The 24,669-nt window shown below is 41.5% G+C and overlaps 1 protein-coding gene across 1 annotated transcript in view; it reads left to right on the forward strand.

The window, feature by feature from the left end:
• The window catches only part of LOC143975892 (uncharacterized), a 33,480-nt gene extending 9,870 nt beyond the window's left edge, over positions 1–23,610 (forward strand). Inside the window, exon 3 of the mRNA XM_077478440.1 lies at positions 23,602–23,610. Within this exon, the coding sequence (XP_077334566.1) occupies positions 23,602–23,610 (9 nt within the window). The remainder of the gene's footprint in view (positions 1–23,601) is intronic.
• Positions 23,611–24,669: the final 1,059 nt, after the last annotated feature.

The raw sequence follows: 24,669 nt of genomic DNA on the forward strand, positions 1-24,669 counted from the left end.
GAGAGAGAGACAGCAACACCATCAGAGAGATCACTAGGTAGGCTTTAAGCACTAATGTCTCATCTCAGACCCTTTGTAGCCCAGCATTTCTGAGTGTACTATACCCTACCATCACACCTGGCTACTATATCCCTCTACAGAGAGACTGTCTGTTCCCACTATTGGGATAAGCATTGCACAGCTAAATCCTCTGTTTAGTGGCTTCACTCATTATAATATGTTATATCCATAAGTTTTCAAGACCGACAGATGACCCAATTCGTATACCCTCCCATGGTGCTGAGGTAGGTTAGGTCTACCTACACCACCCTCACAGAGTTATTCATGTGTACAATTTCCATTTGGAACTGGTTTATTCCACATGCTACAAGGGGCTAGCAATACTATAGCTATAGCGCTATCATAGCACTTCACAGTAAAGAAGGTCTCTAATGCCGCGTACACACGGGCGGACTGTATGGCGTACTTAGTCAGTCGAAACACATTTCAGCGGACAGTCCGCTCGTGTGTGGGCTTCAGCGGACTTTTTCAGCGTGCAGTCTGGCGTACTAAGTATTTCTGAATTTCCGTAATTCTGTCCATCATACTTTGGTTTCAGCGGACAATACGGTCGTCAGTGTGCTAGTTGGACGGACTAAGAATAGCGCATGCCCAGAAAGGATTTACACGGCGGAAGAGTGCTTTGCTGTGTATTGGACTTCCTATTTCTAGTCCCGTCGTACGTGCTGTACACGTCATCGCGCAAGCTTTCGAGGGACTGTTCGTGTATCCGTGTGTGGTCAAGTCCGTTCAGTGGAAAGTATGACGGACTGTCCGTCGGATTGTATGACGGACTAAGTACGCCATACAGTCCGCTCGCGTGTACGCGGCATAAATGTTCCTAATTATACTATCTGCTTTTTTCATCCATATTTTGCCTTACTATGTTCATATATATATATATATATATATATATATATATATATATATATATATATATATATATATATATATATATATATATATATATATATATATATATATATATATGTATATATATATATATATATATATATATATATATATGCTCTTGCACTTCAGCGATTTTCACAAAGCTAACCACAGCAGACTGCAGGTGAACTCATTTTCAAATGATCTCACCTTCCTCTCTGAAACATGCACTCTTTAACTCTCCTCCTTTTCACAATTGCAGCCTCTCTCCTCAAACTCACTTTTCTTCACCCCTCTTCTCCACCCCATAATCTGTACATATCACCCCCACTTCTCCCCTCTTCCTACTTCTGCACTCATCACCTCTTTCTAACTCTAAGCCCACTTGCTAACAAACCCCCCAAGATACTGAAGCATGTCCCCTCATACAAATTGTATTCTCATATTACCTCCCATGCCTTTCTGCTTCTCCTAACCGCTGGAGATATTTCCCCAAACCCTGGGCCTCCCTTTTTTAACTGTACCCAACACACCCATCACCATCACCCTACACCCTCAGGCAGTAGTCACAATCTATGCAATTTAGTCTCCATTCCTCTTTTTCCCAACGCCAGCCTCCCTCTCTCTTTCGCCCTCTGGAACACTCACTCTGTCTGCAACAAACTCGCCATTGTTCATGACCTCTTTGTCACAAATTCCTTTAATCTACTTGCTCTCACCGAAAACCTGCCCTCACGAATCTGACACCCATTCACCTGCTTCCCTCTCCCAGGTTGGCCTTCACTGGACCCACTCCCCTAGGCCTAATGGACACAATGGAGGTGGAGTGGGATTCCTCCTATACCCCCAATGCACCTACCAGGTTATTCCCTCCCCTCCCTCTCTTTCCCTCTCATCATTTGAAGCTCACTGTATACGTCCATTCTCTCCAACTTCCCTAAGAATTGCTGTGATCTACCACCCCCCTGGACCATTATCAACTTTCCTTGATGAGTTTTCTGCCTGGCTACCCTACTTTCTCTCTTTGGAAATGCCCACAATCCTTCTCTGTGATTTCAACATCCCTGCTAATACAAACAGCCCTGCTACTTCTAAACATCTTAGTCTAACCTCTTAATTTGACATGAAGCAATGGGTACAGGCTTTTACTCACTCTGATGGCAACACCCTTGACCTTGTATTCTCCTACCTATGCACTCCATGCAACTTCTCAAACAATCCTTTTCCTCTCTCTGACCATCACCTTATTTAGTTTCTCTCTCTCCCTGTCTTCCACCACCTTTACCTCCAATTGCCTAACCATCACCCGTAGAAATTTTCACAACTTCACCTCTTCTCTCCTCTATTCTGCTACTGACCCCCTCTAAGACAAAATCTCTCCCCTGTCCAGCCCCAACCAAGCCACTTCCATCTACAATAATTCCCTGTCCTCCACCCTGGACAAGCTCGCCCCCCTTACTACACACAGAATCAGGCCTCGACCCCTACAACCCTGGCAAACAGATGGCACTAAACATCTGTCTTGTGCCACAGACGCTCTTTTCATGTATTATATTTGTTTTTAATATTTACACAAAGCGTCTGCATTTCGCTCTATATATGTATATCTTCTTGATGTTTGTTTAATACAGAGCACTGTGATGTGTTAACGAAAGGAGACTCTGCCCCATGTTCAAAATCACTTATCAAGTGCTGCCCCACCCATCCTACTGATTCTAGCATGCAGACCAGACCTGGTTTTATAATACTTTTTAAGCTCTGAGGAAAAGGAAAATTATCCATTATTTACCCCTTGTATGGGCAGCTAACCATCCACTTTGTGTCCCCTATATGGGCAGTGTTTTTTGTAATTGTGTACCAAGTGAGTCTTTTGTAATGTATCTATATTTCGGAATATGTAGTACTTTCAGTCTATACCATTTTGTTTTAAATAAACTTCTCTCTAAGTATTCATGCACTAGACCACGCACCTTCCTTTTATCTTTTCTACATATAATTTCGGAACTTCCCTAGTCTGCATAGGCAGCGGGATGCGCATGACTAATTATACAATACCACCAGGAAAATTCTACCACCTTCCTTGAGGCTCATCACACTGTCTATACGCACCCCCATGTTGAGGGCATGTGGCCTGGTATGGTTCAGAAGGAAAGGACCTGCTCGCTCGCCCCCCCTTTTCCTGACCTGTCAGGCTGCATGCTCGGATAAGGGTCTGGTATGGATTTTGGGGGACCCCACACAGTATAGATGGGAGTGATGGGCACTGATAGGTGGCACTGATAGGTGGCACTGCTGGGCATTGATGGGTGGCACTGATGGGCACTGATGGGCACTGGTAGATGACACTGATGGGCACGGATATGTGGCACTGAGGTGCAGAACTGTTGTTGAGGCAGATTGTGGGCACTGATAGGTGGCACTGTGGGCACTGATAGGTGGCACTGTGGGCACTGATGGGTGGCACTTTTTTAATATTTAGGTGGCACTGGCAGGGGGCAGGTGGGCACTGATGAGCTGGCCGCGATCGGGACTGAAGTCCCTCTCACAGCCGGCGATCTGCTTTTTTTTTTCACAGCGCAAGGAGGAAAAATAGCCGATTACCGGCTCTGTTGTGTCACATGATCAGCTGTCATTGGCTGACAGCTGATCACGTGGTAAGGGTTCGGGATCGACCCCTTGCTCCGATCTGTGATCAGGCGAATCTCATAGACTCGCTGATCACAGAGCGCGCCACGCGCGCCCCTCAGGGGGGCACAGGCCGCTTGAGCGCGGATCTTCAGTGGTTAAAGGAATATTAAATTTTTATTGTTTCACTTTAACCACTACAATACAGGGCACTTTCACCCCCTTCCTTCCCAGACCAATTTTCAGCTTTCATCGCTCTAGCGCTTTCAATAACAATTGCGCGGTCATGCTACACTGTACCCAAATGAAATGGTTATCATTTTGTTCGCATAAATAGAGCTTTATTTTGGTGTTATTTATTCACGACTCCGTTTTTTAAGCGCAAAAAAAGCGGAAATTTGGAAAAAAAACAATATTTTCTTTTTTCTATTTGAAAAGAAATCCAATAAAATCTAATTTTGTCATAAATTTAAGCCAAAATGTATTCTGCTACATGTTTTTGGTAAAAAAAATTTTGTTAAGTGTATAATAATTGGTTTGTGTGATCAGGGACATATGTACGCAAATGATCATGTACATATGTGTGCAGGTGATCACGTACATATGTGTGCAGATAATCATTGGGACATGTGATTTTAGTGGGACATATGTGGGGGACATGTTTTTATTATTGGGGACATGTGTTTTTATTATTTGAGGACATGTATGTTTTGGGGACATGTATGTTTTGGGGACATGTGTGTTTTGGGGACATATATGGGGACTGTGTTTGTACTGTGTGGTGTGTTGTGTGTTGACACTATAAAAAGGGAAAACACTGCGCTATAGTTTGTGAAAAAATGGCCACAACGGCCACAACAGCAGCCAACACCAAAAACAAACAAAGTTCAACAGATAAAATAAAAAATAGTGTAGCGCTTCAATAATAAGTGTAATCAACACAAATTCTGTAAAGATAATAATAGCAAAACAGAAATCGCACAGAACCAAATGCCTAGAAATCAAAGTCCAACATAAAACAATCATTCAACTGTGTTGATGGCGTAGAAGTGACCAAACCGTCACATAGAAGGACAATGGTGTACTGGACGAATGTGTTCATGCGGGTAAACTTGATTGTAAGCATCAAAATGAAAAGTGAATAAATACTTCTTACCGGAGCGGTTGGACTCACACAGTCATATGACGGTTGAGTCTAGAAGGCTTGGGGTCACACTCTGGGACCAAAGACTGTAAGGAGAGAGGTCAGTTGGGCTGGTGGAGGAGCTCCAGACGGTTGTAGGTTCAAAGGTGGATCCTTTCAGATGAAACATCAAAGGTCAAGATGATCAAGCCCAGACGCAGCTCGTTGTACCAATAATCCTGCCTCCCCCGAATGGGGAGGGGGGTGTTTGTAAAATTTTACACCAAAGCAATGGAGAGGAGAAAAAAGAAAAAAAGGCTCCACATGGTGCGGGTCAAACAATGTAAAAAAGTTGATTTATTAAAGTCAAAAAGGTAATAAATGACTTAGTGATCACATAAAAAGCAAAATGAACTAAAAGCAATGTGGGGTGCCAACAGCTCGCCCGACGCGTTTCGACATATGTGTCTTCAACTGGGGCATGTTGGAACCCACCACATTGCTGACAAATATATAGAAAATGAGGAAGAGGTCACGCCTAACAAGGGGCGGGACATCCAATCTCAGACAGTCTCTTAAAGCTACAGTGTACAATTTGATCAAACCAAAGTCTACCAATTCAGACACTATAAACAGATACAAATAACATCCAAAAATGTCATTCATGCAGACTGTTAGATAAGTATTAATGGCAATAAAATCTAAACAAATAAAAAAATTCATAAAAAGTAAGTCACCATACTCACTCGTGAATAGCACTAAATAAACTACATTGTTCACAGCCTAATCGGATGTATAGATACAGCATGATTCAATTCGATTGTAAAACATATGCAGAGAACACATCAAGTACTAATACATAAAAATCAGACCTGCGTTGTTCGTTATACATAAATTATATTAGACCTTTGCCAGAAGCTGCCAGTTTACATTTAGATTATTCACAGCCTCATCAGACTTGTGAGTTGCAATCCCAATGTACACACAGAGCACATACAGAGAACTCATCCAATTCTAACATGCACTATCAATTGTACATAGACTACACTATACTGTCCCAAGGGCGGACTAGTTTGTCTATATTATAACAAAAATAGAGCTGTAACATTCTCAGTGATAGTGTTTAATAAAGATCTATCATAATGTGATTTGGATGTCTCTTACTTGTTGTGCCAACAATGCATAACCTGGAGATGTGCATGAGTGCTCATGATGTTACTTCATACATGATGATCAGTTTCATACAGTTCAGATCGGATAAACTGAAGTGTCATGACGTGTAGTGACACAGAAATGGCTGAACCAATCACTCAATGTGTGTGTCATGTGGCTGAATGTGGGAGTGGTTAGAAAAGACTCGAGTCTAAGGGGTAGAGGCGTGTATATTTAAATGTCATCAAGCAAAACTATAAGGAGGAGGTGTCCTACAGAACATAGCGCCAGTTTACTCATTGTTATGCGTTCCACTTTGCGGGCCATATCAAGCATCGTAAGCGCTTATAGGTGCACAGCGACGAGATAGGGCGTGTATATAAAAGCGTCACAAATTGGATGTTCATGCAAAAAAACAAAAATAGGAAGGGGGCGTGTAAGCGTCACACTGCGTATGTCTTCACGGCAGTGTAGGAAAGGGGGAGGCATTTAGATCTGGCGCCAATTTGCACATGGAGAACGTCACACGCCAATGGGCGTGGACGATAGCAAAAGGGCCAATCCGAAAGTCTGTCACTCCGCGCATGCGCAATGACTAATGACGTAATTACGTCATGTCATGCGCAGTAATGGACCGAAGGTGGATGTCACAAGGCAATTACGGGGAATATAGAAGACGTGTCAGTGTCACGTCACGTCCAATAATACAGCCCGGCGTAACCATGGTAACCACAGACGCGTCATCGCATCTGAGGGTGCCGCAAGTAAAAAAATGCAGGTAAAGAAACGAAAGGAAAAAACGGAATATCGCTACATCATCAGAATGTGCATCTTACCCTGGACATTTTTACCAAAAATAGCCAAAGGTTATGTGAAATGAAGGAAATATGGAATAATCACGTGGGTCAGATGTAATGCTTGCAAATTGCACACATATTAACCTAAAAAATATATATATATTTTGAGGTATCTGAAACCCCAAAAATGGCAGTGAGATCTGATAAATACGACATATTTTCAACTCGTGCCCAAAGTAAGGCTAAACTTAAAAATGAGAATGTGAGAGGCAATCCGTCCCAGATTCCACATGATCTAAAAGAATGCATAATAAATGCACATATCCAGAATGTGAGAGGGATGTGAAAGGAAACCCGTCGCACATAATCTAGAAAAAAACATAATAAATGTATATATCCAGAGTGTGAGAGGGAATCTGTCCCAGACTACACATGATCTGGAAAAATGCATAATAAATGCATATATCCAGATTCTAGTAGTAATCTGGGAGGGGAATATGTGAAGGTAAAAAATATGAAGAAAACGCATAATAAATGCGGTGCATAGGGCGATGTGTCACAAAGAACACAAATTGAGTGATAAAATAAAAAGTGAAAGGTGGAGTGTCCAGTAGATGGATAGTAGGTACGTTGGTGTGTAAAACCAAGAAAAAAAATCAAAGAAATAAATAAAAATAAAATACTAGTGATCCGTAATAAGATAAATTAAGCCTGATTAATAAAGCTGTTGATGTCCCAATCTGTGTTCATGCCGAAAGGGGTGTAGCACCTCAACTCATAAATCCAAAATGTCTCGAGACGCGAGACCCCCCTCAAGCATGAATCTCCTCTCCAGTTTGGGACAAATTTGTCAATGATTTGAAAACGAGTACCCGTAGGGTCTCTATTGTGTTTTTCAAGGTAGTGTCTCGGAACGGGGTGTTTATCGCACCCTTTTTTGATTTTACTAAGATGTTCGTTGACTCTAATGGAGAAATTACGAATAGTGCGGCCAACATATTGTTGGTTGCAAGGACAGGTAATCAAGTAAACGATATACCTCGTGACACAAGTGGTAAAGTGTTTCATAAGGTATCTGCGTGCAGTGGATGAAGAAGTAAAGGAGTCACTTTTCCCCTTACCCAACTTATTGTGTAGACAGACGTTGCATTTTCTGCAGGGAAAGTAACCCTTACTCTGGGGGAAGAATTGTATCGATTTAGGGATATCTATTACATTAGGAGCGATATCATTTTGTATAGATCGAGCTCCCCTGTAAATGGTTCCAGCTTTATCTGGAATCGTCCCGCCCAAAACTTTGTCACTTTGTAGTACCTTCCAATGCCTATTAATAATTCTCTTTATGTCATTGTGTTGGGTGGAAAAAGTTGTGAAGAACGACCATTTATATTTATCACTGGTTACTGTTTTGACTTTTTTTTGTATAAGAGAGGCCCTGTCGATGTGTAAAGCTGCTTGGATCTCAACATCAAGAGTATGTGGGTCATATCCTTTGTCCTGGAACCTCTTACGTATGGTGTAAGATTGAGAAATGTAGTCACTGACATTCGTGCAGTTGCGCCTGAGCCTGAGAAACTGACTGCGTGGGATGGAATTGAGCCATTGGCGATGATGGCAGCTGTCAACGGGAATGTACCCATTCCGATCCGTTGGTTTGAAGAAAGTCTTCAGGACCAGGCGTTTCTGCACTATTGTAACCTCCAAGTCAAGAAAATGAATGTTAGTTGCACTGGCCTCAAAAGTCAGCTGAATGCCGCGGTCATTGGCATTAAGGGTTGCCATGAAGGAGTCAAGAGAGGGCCGGCTGCCCCTCCATAGGAGGAGGATGTCGTCTATATACCTAGCCCACAGCACCAATTCTGGCCTGTTAAGGGCATAGACGACATCCTCCTCCCATTGGGCCATAAACAGGTTGGCCAAGCTGGGTGCATATTTGGCCCCCATGGCAACCCCTCTATTCTGGGTATAAAAAGTGCCCTGGAACCAGAAATAGTTATGAGACATAGCGAACTCTAATAGCTGCATAAGAAAATTCCTGTGTATCACCGGAAGTGTAGAGTCCCTAGAGAGAAATAGTTCAGCAGCTCTCAGGCCTAAATCCTGTGGGATACAAGTATATAGTGCAGAGACATCTGCTGTAACAAGAATAAGATCATCATGGTACTCAATATTCTCAAGTAATCGAATTGTATCACCTGTATCCTGTAAGTGGGAAGGTATATTCCTTACTAAGGGCTGTAAATAGGAATCTATATATTTCCCTATTCGGGAAGTGATAGAATTTATACCGCTCACAATAGGGCGACCCGGTGGATTTACAGAATCCTTATGTATCTTGGGGAGTTGGTATATTGTCGGAATGCGTGGAGCCAATGGGATCATGAATTCTCTTTCTTTCTTATTTAGAATATTCAGAGAAAAACCTTCGTCTACGATCTGCATGAGTGTTTTTTTGTATTTGAGTGTAGGGTCCCCTGGTAGGGGGCTATAAGTGGTAACATCACTCAATAATCTATTCATTTCCCCTATGTAGTGAGATTTGTCTAGAACCACTATACCCCCCCCTTTGTCTGCAGGGCGAATGATGAGATTTTTCCTTTCACATAAAGATTTAAGACCCTGTGCTATAGACGGGTCTTGGTGTGTCCTTTTTATGGGTAACTTATCTAAATCGTTTAAAACGAGATTTTTAAAAACATTAATAGATGGAGGTAAGATGCCTGGATTGAACAAAGATGGATTGCTCAAACCTGAGTGTCTAACTGATGTAGAGTGAGAAACTGTATTGGTTACACTTGGAAGTGACAAAAAATGTCTCTGAATATGTAACTTACGAATAAACTTATGCACATCAATGAATGTGTTGAATTTATTAAGTTTTCTAGGTGGGACAAATTTGAGACCCTTATCTAGAATAGATTTTTCACTTGCTGATAATGTTGCTGTGCTTAAATTAAAAATGCCCGCACCTACTGTGTCCTTTTTCTTTTTGTGCTGGATGCGCCTCCCCCCTCTGGTGCCTCGTTTGGTTTTTGGCTTCCTCCACGTATGGGGGTATCCCTGTGAAAATCCTGATAATAGGGGGGCCCTGATGGATGATTACGGTTATATGGGGGTCTAAACGGAGGTTCATCATTATAAGTCATATACGGGGGAGGGTCGCGTTGAGAATCAAAATGGTCGTCATCCCTGAGGGGTAGATACCGATTATAAGTACGAATTGGAGTACTGTGGGGATAATCCTCCCTACTGTGACTATAATTGTCGTCCCTCCGAGTTCTACTATGTTCACGGGGAATATGTTGATAGCCACCATTGTTATTTCCATGGTGTCTATCTAGACCATAACCCGGATTGTTTCTCCCTTTACCCTTATGCCGAGGTTTGGAGCCTTTCCCTTGGGGGTTGGGGTATTGGACTTGGGCAGGGGATCTGTATACATGGTTATTTGTTCTAGGAGGTCCACTAGGCCTAGACGGGGGTGGAAGAGGTTCATATATTAACCTTCTTTCCGTCTCCATGGCTTCAGATTGTATAATATCTGATGGTGGATCGTTGCCTGGTTCTGAACCAATTTTTTTCTGCCAATTAAAGACAGCATTGGATTTATAATCATTAACATCACGATTATATTTTTTTTGTTTTTTAACACGTTGATCTTTTTCCTCTTTCTCCAGATGATTTCTTAGATTGGAGGATAACGTATTATACTCTGGTGTACCCAATGCTGGTGTAAGTTTTTCTTTGATATCTTTAATTTCTTTGTCAATGAGAGGTAACCTGGCCTGCTTCTTGTCTATCAAGAAGTTTAATAGTTTAATACCCATCTCATTGAAAAAGATGAACCAGGCATCAAACTCCACCTCTCCTTGTTGGGGATGTATGTCCCAACGTAAACCCCGAGGGACCATTTTCTCTTTAATATATTGTCTCAAGAAGGCAATGTCCCATTGAAGGTGGACTTCAGAGACCATTACGTTCTTGAGTCTAATAAAGAGACCACTAACTTCAGTGTTAGTGGAATTAGGTGTAAACACACCATCGGTATTGAAGGATCTAGAGGTCCTATATTCAAAGATATCCATTTGTGAAAGAAAAACAATATAACTCAGAGCTTGTATAAAAAACAAAAAAATGTGTCAACATTTGTGTGTTGACACTAGACTGATGATCAGTGAGTAAAAAGCTGTAAAAAACAGCTCATACTCACTGATCATCAGCCGGCTGCAGCGTTCTGCTCTCCTCTCCTCAGCGATGACTTCCGTGTGAGGAGAGGAGAGCCGATTGCCTAGCAACAGGCTGTTTGTTTACATCACATGACGGCCGTGATTGGACACGGCCGTCATGTGATCAGGAGGGCCAATCACAGAGCCCTCCTGCCGATCTGAGATGTGCCGTGTCCGGGTGACACGAGCACATCGGGATCGCGCCGCTGCGCGCGCGATCCCGCTACTTCTGAAGGACGTTCCTGAACGGCCTATCAGGAGTAGACGGCTCCCACCCGGCCGTATATATGCATTGGCCGGGTGGGAAGTGGTTAAGCATCATTAAAATCACTGCTCCTTTGAAAACAATGGTTTTAAAAACATTTTTTTTGCATTGATACATGTCCTCAGGGCAGGTGGCAATAACTTGCATATAAGCCTTTAAAATGAGGACTTTTGATTTTAATGTTCATGTCCCATAGACTTTAATAGAGTTTGTATGTTCACTAGAACTTTTTGCCTGTTCGAAATGTTTTGGTGCGAACCGAACTGGGGGGTGTTTAGACCCATCGCTACTTTATGAGAGAACATTTTTGGAAATCCATACATTTTATAAAAGGTGATCGAAAATCTTTTAATAGTAACATTTATTTCTGGTGTCTACTTTATAAGGGGGATTTCTGTAATAATGTTTTACAAATTAGCTCAAATGTTTTAATTTATCTTCAGACACAAAATTACATTTATTGACAGTTCGAAACGAACACAGAAAAAAACATAAATGGGTATTAACCATTCCCTACACTATTGAGAACAAACAAAAATGTTTTAGATTTAGCTATACTTTAAATTCCAATACCATCATAACTTGAAAAATTAAATAGTGCAAGTATTCCTAAAATTCATACAAATAAAAAGCAACTTTGGCCAAAGTAAAAGTTTATTCTCTGCCACTCCAAGATTGACTGCCAGTCTTTGTGCTGAATGACGTCCAATTTCTTTAAGTTCAAATTGTCCTAGACCTGACTCCTGAGAAGTGTCACCACAGAGCCCTGCACTCACAGCACAATGATGCAGAGAGGAGTGCTGATTCAATTGAGGACCATCCAGCATCGGAGGAGAGGTGAAAAGGAACAATACACTGCATGTCATATGACCAATCAGAAGACATCTGAAAAAAGGTAAGTATATAGAACAATTAAAGAGGAAGTAAACCCTGATGAGTTTACTTCCTCTTTCATTCCCTGCAAAGGCAAAGCATAATGGACCACTATGCATCTCATAGTAGTCCATTATGTGTCACTTACCTGACACAGGAGCCAGCGAAGTCACCGCTGTCCCCTGTAGTCCGGCGCATCCATCTTCTCGGTGGGGTATCGCAGCTCCGCCGCTGTCATTCGGCGAAGCCGCGATGACGTCACTCCTGCGCATGCGCACGGGAGCCGACACGCGTGGCAGCTCCGTCGTTGAAAATGCCGAGCTCAGTGCGCCTGCGCGCCGCTGTCTACGACGCATGCACCGTAGACAGCGGTGCCTGTCTTCGGGAAAATATCTCCTAAACCGTATAGGTTTAGGAGATATTTCTTGGACCTACGGGTAAGCCTTAATCTAGGCTTACCTGTAGGTCAAAGTGTGTTGTAAGGGTTTACAACCACTTTAAGAAGTCCATATAGAATGGGGTTGGGGGAATTGGGCTTGAACTGAAATAAGAAAACTGTCAACACAACTTAAAGCAGAACTACACTGCATATGAGGGCCACAAACTAAAAACACAATTTAATCCATCTTTAATATTCTAAGCAAATTCACTCAACCATCCATGTTGCCGTGCTTTATTTTGCTAAGAAATCACTTTGAAAAACACCCTCTAGAGTTTCTGGTCATGGCCAACTTGAGTAAGGACTGGTAATTCCTGTAGCATTTACTTTCTGGAATCCATCTGCCCTTAGCTCAGGTCTACAGGCAGGAGTGTGTGCAGAGCTCAGAGATCCCTCCTCCCCTCCTAAAAACTCCTCTAATGCATGACTTAATTTTGGCCTAGGCCTGAAAATTAGGAGTAACTGAAGAAGTATAAAAAAAGAGGTTCAAGTAAGTAAATAGGTTATACTTTCCTATCTATTTACTAATGCAAGCAGCATAAAGAATATGATGATTGTGATGATTGACAGAGTGAAGTTCCACTTTAAAGACAAGGCTGAGCACTAAAGTGATCTGTTCAGACTGGAAACATCAGCGAGTTTGTAAAGATGAGCAAAAAAGCTAATTTTCTCATTTCTAATTTAAATGACTTAATTAAAGTGCATTTTGTCCCAAGATAATGAAATGCTATATAAAGTTAAAAGCATATTTTAGAAACTTAAATATCTTTGAGATTTTTTTTAATAATAAAAGCTAGTTTATGAAGGACAACAACATGAAACAGTGATAATCATATTTAATTCTCAGACATAAGCCATAAACCAATGTAATGAAAACATGCCGCCCTTTTGAGTTATGCATAATTAAGAAGATTTGTTATATCTATAAACAGGAGTTATAGATAATCTCCCTCTTCTGCAGTGCAAATATCTTTTGTTTTTATAAAGATGTATGGCAAATGTTCACTAGGGGTAGCTCTGAATAAAAAAAATATATCTTTCACCCAACGCAGTTAATTTCTTCTGGATTCTGAAGTCTAGAGAGAGGATATCAGATTAATGAGGCCGTATGATGAAATGAATAGGTTGTGTTCAAAATAAACTGTACTCCTTCCCCACTAGCCTTTGTTCCACCCGTCATGTCCTTGATTCAGACACAATGTAATGGTGTCAACACAGACAATTCAAAGCAAAGGCATTCATGAATGCCATGGTAGATGCAATCGATTGTATCTCAATTCATCATGCCTGTTTTTGCTCTGTGTAATTCTCTTTCACAGTTTGTGCATTGTCAAAAATATGTCAAAGTTTTGCCGCATAGATTATAAAGGCTGGTTTTAGTCTGGAAATTCTGATTGTTGGAAATCCATCAACAGAAAAATGTGCTTTTGTATGTGAAAATAAATAAATAAATAAATAAACACATAAAACACAGAGTTTAATAGATAAATCAACATTTTAATAATGTCAAAATACTTCAATTTTTGTCAATATAATTAAAATTACATCAGCTATCTAGAATCAGATAACAGAGTGGATCATAGGCTGTTCATTCAATATCATCACTGCAATCAGAGCTCTCTCTCTCCCTCAGTGAAACCTCAAGGTTTAATAGTTTTAGTCCTCATACCATACAATCCCTCCATTGACCAGTAACAATCTGACAATTATTAAAGGATACAGTAAATACACATTTACATGTTATGTGTTCCTACTGCTGCAGCTGCTTCCCGACCCGCAACCTCTACTGGCAGGGATTGGGGGAACTCCACCCACCTGGACATGTCATCCATTCATTTACACAGTTCTGAGAATGGGAGAACTATTATTATTATTATTTTTATACAGGATTTATATAGCGCCAACAGTTTACACATTGCTTTACAATATAAAAAGGGAGACAAAACAGTTATAATACAATAAAATACAATATGATTAAGAGAACTTACAGTTTAATAGGGTGGGGCAGGTGGTAACAAAGGTTGTAAGGCTGGATTCACACCTATGCATTTTTAGTGCTTTTTGCATTTTGCAGATTTGCACTACAAAACATGTCCCATAGGAAACCATTATAAATGGACTGTAGTACAAATCTGCAAAATGCAAAAAGCACTAAAAATGCATAAATGTGAATCCAGCCTAACTGTGGGGAATGAGCTGATGGAAGTGGTAAAAGATTAGTTGGAGGTGTGATAGGCTTCCCTGAAGAGATGAGTTTTCAGGGATAGCCTGAAGGTAGCAAGAGTAGCGGTTAGCCGGATAAGTTGAGGTAGCAAGGTCCAGAGGATGGGAGAGGCTCTGGAGAAATCCTGGAGACAAGCATGAGAGGAGGAGACAAGGGTGCTTGAGAGGTGGAGATTTTGGGAGGAGCGTAGGGGGTGGTTTGGGTGATATTTGGAGACAACACTGGTGATGTAGCTTGGGGCACAGTTGTGAATGGTTTTATATGTTGTGGTTAGTAATTTGAATTAAATTCGCTGTGTGAGTGGGAGCCAGTGTAGGGATTAGAGGAGAGGGTTGGTAGACGCTGAATGCTGGGTAAGGTGGATAAGCCTGGCAGCAGCATTCATGATAGACTGAAGAGAGGATAGCCTATGGAGAGGGAGTGAGAAGGGAATGAGAAGGGAGTTGCAATAGTCAAGGAGAGAGATAACAGCGGAGTGATTGAGGAGCTTGGTGGTTTCATTTGTTAAAAAGGGGCGCATTTTTGAGATGTTACGGAGGGGAAGTCTACAAACTTTTGACAACAATTGGATTTGAGGCTGTCTGCATGTAGTTCTCAATGAACTAAATACCAGGGTACTTTTGAGCACTCGAGGTAGTTCATTGTTTCTTCCTGTCATTGTGTAACTGCCTGCTTGTAATGCCGCATACACACGACCAGATTTTCCGGAAGACTAGATCAGACGGAATCAGTCTGTCGGACAATCCGATCGTGTGTGGGCTAATCCGATAATTTTTCGATAAAAAATCAGACGGACCTAGAAATAGAACATGTTTCAAATTTGTCCGACGGACTCAATTCCTATTGAGAAAACCGTTAGTCTGTATGCTGGTCCGACGGACCAAATACGACGCAAGGGAAGCTATTGGCTACTGGCTATTGAACTTCCTTTTTTAGTACCGTATTATGTCATCACGTTCAAAATGAATGGACTTTCGAACGGACTTAGTCCGTTCATGTGTGGCCACTGGCCAAGTCCATTCATTCGGAAAGTCTGTCGGAACTCCGCCGAAAGTCCGTTGGGAAGACCGTTGAACCTAGTCTGCTGGAAAGTCTGGTTGTGTATACGCGGCATAAGAGGTATGAGCAGACAGCTTACATAAGCAGCCTGCAGGAGTCCTGCATTGCACCCATGATCTGCTGATCATGAGTGCAATGCTTTGCAGGTTCCTAGTAAAAAATAAAAAATAAATGCATATTTTCTTACCTGCAAAAAGATGTGATTTTTTTTTTTTTTTTACAAAGGTGAACTTGTGCTTGAAGATAACATACATATAATACAAATCCACCATATAAAACATATGTTACACTAAAAACATATAATGGCACGCATTGACAGAGCTCTAAATCAGTTTGATCATCCTAAAATTTCTTGTGAGGAGCAAACTTATAATTAAAAAGTAATTTTTTGTGTTCACATAAAATACTGCACTGGTACTTATTGGTTATCCTCTGGGGGAATACAGCAAACAATGTCTCTTTCAGTTCACTAAGGTAGTGGTGTTAAGGAATTTTTTAATAGGCTGTTCATTGTCTGAAAGACAGAAGAAGGTCATTGGCAGTAATTAAGGATTGGTAGTCTGGCAACTTGGCATAAAGGACTGCTGTATCTTACAGAATGTGTGGAATGGTGTTACATTTGGTGGGATTCTTTGCAGTGGAAAAAGAGCAAACAGAAGGACATGATAAGAAGAATTGTGCAATAAATTCACCACTAGCAACCCATTACTTAAGAAGGCCATCTAGCATCTGTTGTGCTTAAGGAAGATCAATCTTTATTGAAGGTAACAAAGGACAGGCAGGATTTCATGGGAACATAACTCTAATAAAGTGGGTGTCACCCTCTAATTAACTTAGTCATACAAGGTGTGTCTAAAAAATTTTGGTGAATTGTATCAGAAAACAAACAAAACAGAAGATACAAACATATGACCTTTATTGACCTTCAAAATATTTACCATCCTTTACAACACACTTTTGGCAACGTTTATAAACCTTCTGAAAACTGTCAGCAAAGGGCTCTTCAGGAACTGATCGCAGAACTGCTGTCGCGCATTCTTGGATTCCCGCAACATCCTCAAAACGTGCACCTTTTATGACGCTCTTCAGGCGGGAAAACAGAAAGAAGCCAGATCAAAGAAGTACGGTGGACGATCGAGAACAAGTTCGCCGTGCTGAGGCAAGAACCGATTGCACCAGGTCTCATGCCCTGTGATGATGGTTCACACAAATTATGGATCCTTGTCATACATGGCAATGAAATCTCCAGAGATTTCCATCCATTTTGCTTTCTGTTGATCTGTCAGCTTGTGCGGCACAAAGTGGGAACAGATCTTTCGCTTACCCAAATCTTCACAGGCAATTGTGTGCACTGTGTCGTTGCTAATGCCAAATTCCTCCAATATCAACTGTGCACTAATCGAGTCAGTCGCCAATCTCATGCCAACATTTGTCGCACTCGCCCGATTATGTCTGGGGTTCTGCTTGTCAATGGCCCGATGACTCGAACGTGGCTCATTCTCAGTTTCATTACCGTTATGAAAGCGGTTGAACCAGTTTTTAACCACTTCCCACCCGGCCAATGCACATATACGGCCGGGTGGGAGCCGTCTACTCCTGATAGGACGTTCAGGAATGTCCATCAGGAGGAGCGGGATCGCGCGCACGCGTGCCCGCGCAACGGCGCGATCCCGATGCGCCCGTGTCACCGGGACACGGCGCATCTCAGATCGGCAGGAGGGCTCTGTGATTGGCCCTCCTGATCACATGACGGCCATGTCCAATCACGGCCGTCATGTGATGTAAACAAACAGCCGGTTGCTAGGCAATCGGCTCCTCCTCTCCTCACACAGAAGTCATCGCTGAGGAGAGGAGAGCAGATTGCTGCAGCCGGCTGATGATCAGTGAGTATGAGCTGTTTTTTACAGCTTTTTACACACTGATCTTCAGTCTAGTGTAAACACACAACACACCACACAGTGTAAACACAGTCCCCACATATGTCCCCATAACACACATGTCCCCAAAACATACATGTCCCCAAAAAATAAAAACACATGTCCCTAATAATAAAAACATGTCCCCCACATATGTCCCACTAAAATCACTTGTCCCAATGATTATGTGCACACATATGTACGTGATCACCTGCACACATATGTACATGATCATTTGCGTACATATGTTCGTGATCACACAAACCAATTATTATACACTTAACGGAATTTTTTTTACCAAAAACATGTAGCAGAATACATGTTGGCTTAAATTTATGACAAAATTAGATTTTATTGGATTTCTTTTAAAATAGAAAAAAGAAAATATTGTTTTTTTTCCAAACTTCCGCTTTTTTGCGCTTATATCGCAAAAAATAAAAAACGGAGTCGTGAATAAATACCACCAAAATAAATCTCTATTTGTGCGAACAAAATGATAAAAATTTAATTTGGGTACAGTGTAGCATGACCGCGCAATTGTCACTGAAAGCGCTAGAGCGATGAAAGCTGAAAATTGGGCTGGGAAGGAAGGGGGCGAAAGTGCCCTGTATTGTAGTGGTTAAACACATTTTTTGCTCATGGCTTCTGTCCACTATACTTGCACCAACATTTCATGCCTCTCCGTCACTGTTTTCCCCAATTTGTAGCAGAACTTGATGTTCACTTGTTGCTCCATTGCACTGTGACCCTACCTCTCATACTGGCACTTCTCAACTTGTCTCTGGATAGTCATGTGCATGTGCGTGCACCTGCCCCATGTTGCCGTTGAGATATCAGACCATTCACTGAACTCTTTTGACACACCTTGTATACATTTATATGGTAGCTTATGTAAATTTAACCCATATAGTGTTTCTCAAATATGTCTGTGCTCATGATAAGTTTGGTCCAAAAAATCAGAATGTTTTGGATTTGGAAGATATTGAATTTAAAAACCACTAAAGTGCTTTTTCTTCTGGCCTTTGGTGGTCAACTCCAACAGCCTAGTTTATAAAATTGCAAAGGAAGCCCCCCCCCCCCAAAACATTTTAGGACAAATGTCAGTCAAATTAAAGTTTTTTTTTTCTTGTAATATAAGCCTCAGTGGTGACAGTTTAGATAATGGTATTAGATGGGCAATGGTCCTTTTTTTCCCAGATTTTCAGTGGGAATAAAGTTGCCTTCTTGGCAGGAAAGATAGCAAGCTAAAAAAAAAAAATAATTCAGTGAAGATGGACTCTACACAGGCTTGCTTACTTGCTGAGGACATTTACAAATGGACACGCCAAGTCCGCAACTGTCTGTGCATGCAAATGCACCTCCAGCAGTAACACAGGAGCCAGAGCCCAAAGTTAATCTGCCTGATCGTTTTTCTGGTGACCCCATGTGTTTTTCTACTTTAAAAATAGTTGTATGCTATACTTTAAGCTTAAATCACACTCCTCTGGTTCCGAAGCATAGCAGGTTGACAGGATTATTATATGGTTGCAGGGGGATACCCAGTCTTGGGTGTTTTGTCTCCCCGCAGATGACCCAGCCAGAGGATCAGTTGAAGCTTTTTTTCAAGGCTTTAGGTTTACTGTATGATGATCCTGACCGTGCCCATTCAACTGAAGCTAACCTTAGGTCTTTATGTCAGGATAAATGCACCGCTGAACAATACTGTTCTGATTTCTGTCCCTGGGCACCTGACTCAGGGTGGAATAACCCAACTATAAGAAGCCAATTCAGGTTAGGCTTATCAAACTCCTTCAAAGACTCCTTAGTACATTACCCTGAACCAAAGTCATTAAATTAAGCCATGCAAGTAGCCATCCGTATAAACAGGCATTTACAGGAAAGGCATACAGAGAGGTTTGTTTTTTGGCCCCCCATATTACTTATTCTTCACCAACCCTTCCTGAGCCCTCTGAACCTGTCCTGGAGGATGAGCCCATGCAAATTGGTGCTACCCATTTATCCATTGGGGAAAAGGCTAGAAGAAGATCTCAAGGACTCTGCTTATACTGTGGCAACCACGGCCACTTTGTTGCCAGCGGCCCTAATAAGCCGAGAAATGGCAAGAATCTCGTGCGGGGAGGGGGTCCGCTTCTATAAACTATACTGTGTCAGTTTCCCTCAGAGATAAACTATTCGTTCTTGCACAACTTAGCTCTGCCAAGTTTTCTCATCACCTATCAACTTTCTTCGATTCTGGTGCTGCTAGCAACTTCATTGATAGGTACCTAGAACTCTTCAGATACCTGTAACTAAGGTGCACAGACCCTTTACAGTCTTAGCTGTTGATAATTCTCCCTTGTCCATGGGCCTAGTCACCTTGTGCACTGTACCTCCTTGTGCACTGTACCTATTACTCTGACCATTGGGGAATTTCATAGGGAGACAATTAGCTTCTACTGGATCTCATCTCCTGCCTATCCCCTTGTCTTAGGGTATCCCTTGGCTTAAACTTCATAACCCACACATAGACTGGGCTACAGAGGAGATTAGGTCCTGGTCCCAGACCTGCATCTAGAGCTGCATTAAAACTGCTGACAATTTATAACTCTTGTGTGGCCAGTACCAGTCATGTGCCTTTATTACAGTCCTTTTCGGATCCTGATCATGACAATGTTTCCAAGTGTTAACACCACTTTGCATAACCATGTTTCTTTATATGACTCTGTTATACAGTGGTGTGAAAAAGTGTTTGCCCCCTTCCTCATTTCCTGTTCCTTTGCATCTTTGTCACACTTAAGTGTTTCCGAACATCAAACCAATTTAAACAATAGTCAAGGACAACACAAGTAAACACAAAATGCAATTTGTAAATGAAGGTGTTTATTATTAAAGGTGAAAAAAAATCCAAACCATCATGGCCCTGTGTGAAAAAGTGATTGCCCCCTAAACCTAATAACTGGTTGGGCCACCCTTAGCAGCAACAACTGCAACCAAGCGTTTGCGATAACGTGCAATGAGGCTTTTACAGCGTCCTGGAGGAATTTTGGCCCACTCATCTTTGCAGAATTGTCCTAATTCAGTTACATTAGAGGGTTTTCGACCACATACCACAATATCTCAATAGGATTCAGGTCAGGACTTTGGCTAGGCCACTCCAAAGTCTTCATTTTGTTTTTCTTCAGCCATTCGGTGGTGGACTTGCTGGTGTGTTTAGGATCATTGTCCTGCTGCAGAACCCAAGTTAATTTCAGCTTGAGTACACGAACAGATGGTCGGACATTCTCCTTCAGGATCTCTTGGTAGACAGCAGAATTCATAGTTCCTTTTATCACGGCAAGTCTTCCAGGTCCTGAAGCAGCAAAACAGCCCCAGACCATCACACTACCACCACCATATTTTACTGTTGGTATAATGTTCTTTTTATGAAATGCAGTGTTCCTTCTACGCCAGATATACTTGGACACACACCTTCCAAAGAGTTCCACTTTTGTCTCATCGGTCCACAGAATGTTGTCCCAAAAGTTTTGGGGATCATCAAGATGTGTTGTGGAGAAATTGAGACGAGCTTTGATGTTCTTTTTGCTCAGCAGTGGTTTTCTCCTTGGAACTCTGCCATGCAGGCCATTTTTGCCCGGTCTTTTCCTGATGGTGGAGGCATGAACGCTGACCTTAACTGAGGCAAGTGAGGCCTGCAGTTCCTTGGACGTTGTTGTGGGGTCTTTTGTGACCTCTTGGATGAGTCGTCGCTGCGCTCTTGGAGTAATTTTGGGCGGCCGGCCACTCCTGGGAAGGTTTACCACTGTTCCATGTCTTCGCCATTTGTGGATAATGGCTCTCACTGTGGTTCGCTGGATTCCCAAAGCTTTGGAAATGGCTTTATAACCCTTTCCAGACTGATAGATCTCAATTACTTTCTTTCTCAATTGTTCCTGAATTTCTTTGGGTCTCGGCATGATGAGTAGCTTTTAAGGATCTTCTGGTGGACCTTACTGTGTCAAGCAGCTCCTATTTAAGTGATGCCTTGATTGTGAACAGGTGTGGCAATAATCAGGCCTGGGTGTGGCTAGAGAAATTGAACTCAGGTGTGGACAACCACAGTTATAGTATGTTTTAACAAGGGGGGCAATCACTTTTTCACACATGGCCATGATGGTTTTGATTTTTTTTCACCTTTAATAATAAACACCTTCATTTACAAATTGCATTTTGTGTTTACTTGTGTTGTCCTTGACTATTGTTTAAATTGGTTTGATGTTCCGAAACACTTAAGTGTGACAAACATGCAAAGGAACAGGAAATGAGGAAGGGGGCAAACACTTTTTCACACCACTGTAGCAAAAGGCGCTAACAAGTCTATTGAATTCTCTACAGGCCACCTCTCCTGCCAATTGCCACAGCCTGAATCTTCTCCTCCTAGAAGCCAAACTTACCCACTGTCTAGCAGCCTTGAGCCCTGTTTAGAAACTTCCTCTAAGTAACATTGCATTTCCTGATACTTTCTCTTATTTGTAACTCTGTTTAAATAGGATTTCATAATTGAATCAGTAAAAAATAAGAGGGGCAAACAATTGTTTTATATTTCTGTGTGACATTGATCTAAATGTCTTTGTTTACCTTCAAGCCCATTCATGTTTGGGTCTCAAACGTAAACAGAGCCTTTCTCCCTGGAGGAGCATTTGGTAAGGGGTGGCCTGAACAAAGCAGACTAGAGGAGAGGTGGCTCTATCAAACCAAGCTAGAAATAGAATGGGTGACCGGGACAGAAAATGGGTGCAGGTAAGGGCGCTGGGTAAGCAAAGCCTTGTCTGTCAGAGCAGGCAGTGCTTGAACAAGTCAGAAGTCAATTGGCTGCTGGATCACATTCACAGATCTGTGGATCTCTTACAGACTGCAAGCACACTGATGCTGAGGTGATCAGTAAGTGTGAGCCAGAACAAGCTGACAGCTTAAGAAGCCTGGCACTGGTAGTAATCAGCACAGTGATGGGCAATTTGGCTGCCTGATCAAATTTACAAAGCTATGTAAAGGAGCAACCAAATTTACATACAGTACTGTTTGGATGTAACCATCAGCTTGTTTCTTGCTAATCACATTCATTCAAGACATTGTGTAAGCTACAATCAGCGCCTGCTGCACTGCTACATGCACTTCTGTTATGACAAAATGATTACGTCTGTGTCAGTAAAAGGGTTAAAGAAATGTTTTTTTTTTTTTTTAATAGCACAGCAATATGATAAACAAATGACAAAGCCCACCACAAGCAATGTCACAGTGTCACTTTGTCATTTGAAGAAAGAATATACAGTATTTTTTGGTGTGCACAGCATTATGAGAAAAAGATGGCAAAAGCCACTACAAGCAATGCCACAGTGTCACTTTTCTCACTGGAATGAACATGTTTAAACAAATGGAAGCACATGAAGTCATTTTGGTTTTTTAAATTATAATTACAATTCCCAGAGCAATATTTTTTAGACACATCAATGACAATGATAGTGATATTAGAAAAACTCACTGTGCCACCTGTCCTACACCATAAACGTTTCAACTGTACCCATCACAAAATGGCTTCTTCAAACGCACACCCCACTCCTCTGTCGCTGAAGATGGCCTCTATTAATGCCAAGGGTCTAAACATTCCCCAAAAGAGATCCCAAATTCTCAGAGAATGTTATAAACTCAGAGAAAACATACGTATTCAGGAAACTCATTTCCTAACAGATAAAACTCCTAAATTCTCAGATAAAGAATTTCCCCAAGCTTTCCACTCAACAAATAAACAATCTAAAACAAAGGGGGTTTAAATCCTCATTTCATAAAAAGCACACCTTTCCAAATGACAGACTCGCTCTACGATCAGGAAGGAAGATACTTATTCCTCAAGGGGATGATAAAATCTAGGCCTATCACAATCACCAACATCTTTGCCCCCAACACCAAACAAGTTGCTTTCTTTAGAAATATTAGTAACCTTTTGTCCTTTTTTTCAACAGGTATTCTAATTCTTGGAGGGGACTTTAATGTCCCTCTAAACTCACTGTTGGATACATCCTCAGGTACCTCAGCCATTCCCTACAGAGCTTTAAAACAAATCAAATTACAACTCCAAAGTCTGGAGAAGACCTGGAGAACGCTGAACCCACAAGGCAAAGATTACACATCCTTCTCACCTCTACATCAAAAATACTCACTAATTGATTACTTCTTGATTTCCCAACATGATATCCCCTTACTTAAAAAAAACACAATAGAGCCCTTGACAATCTTGGATCATCATCCGATAACCATTCTTCTAGTCTTCCCAGAAACAAGTTCTAGGACAAAAACATGGAGACCTATATCAAAGGTTACTTTACACTCAAGGACATACCAGAAACACATACCCTAACTCAATGGGAAGCTCATAAATGTGTCATCCGGGGGGAACTCATAAAAACCACCTCCAAAATTAAAAAAAGAAAGTCTATCTAAAATCTCAGCACTTATGTCTCAAATACGTTCATTAGACGCAGCACACAAATAGAATATAGCATCTAAAACATATCAAGCCCTAACCCAAGCGAGAATATTTCTCCTGGAAGAATTAAACATGAAAACCAAAAGACAATACATATTAAGACACAAAATCTATTACGAACAGGGAAATAAAACTAGCAGACTCCTTGCCAGAGCGGTCCAAAACAATAAATATATAGTGCCACTATACACCACATAAATAATAAACAAGGAACTTCACAGACATCCAACGAGGCTATAGCCCACCTATTCGAAAAATAACATCAGACACTATACAACATACCATCTAACTCCAATTGTCCCCATAACTCAGATACAAGAAAACTCATCATTCAAGATTTTCTTTCCAAACACGGTCCAACATCAATTTCTATGGAGATGGCCCAAAAACAAAATACTCTGCTTTCTGGAGAGGAATTTTAAAAAGCTTTAAAAGAAATGAAAGTAGGGAAAGCCCAGGTCCTGATGGCTTTCCACTACAATATTTTAAATCTTTTAAAGACATACTAAAGCTTCACTTCCTCGTCGCCTTCCACTCCTTTGAC

Source organism: Lithobates pipiens, unplaced genomic scaffold, assembly GCF_037356315.1.
Source record: "Lithobates pipiens isolate NorthernLeopardFrog02 unplaced genomic scaffold, aLitPip1_a1.2 Scaffold_13, whole genome shotgun sequence".
Lineage (NCBI taxonomy): Eukaryota > Metazoa > Chordata > Amphibia > Anura > Ranidae > Lithobates > Lithobates pipiens.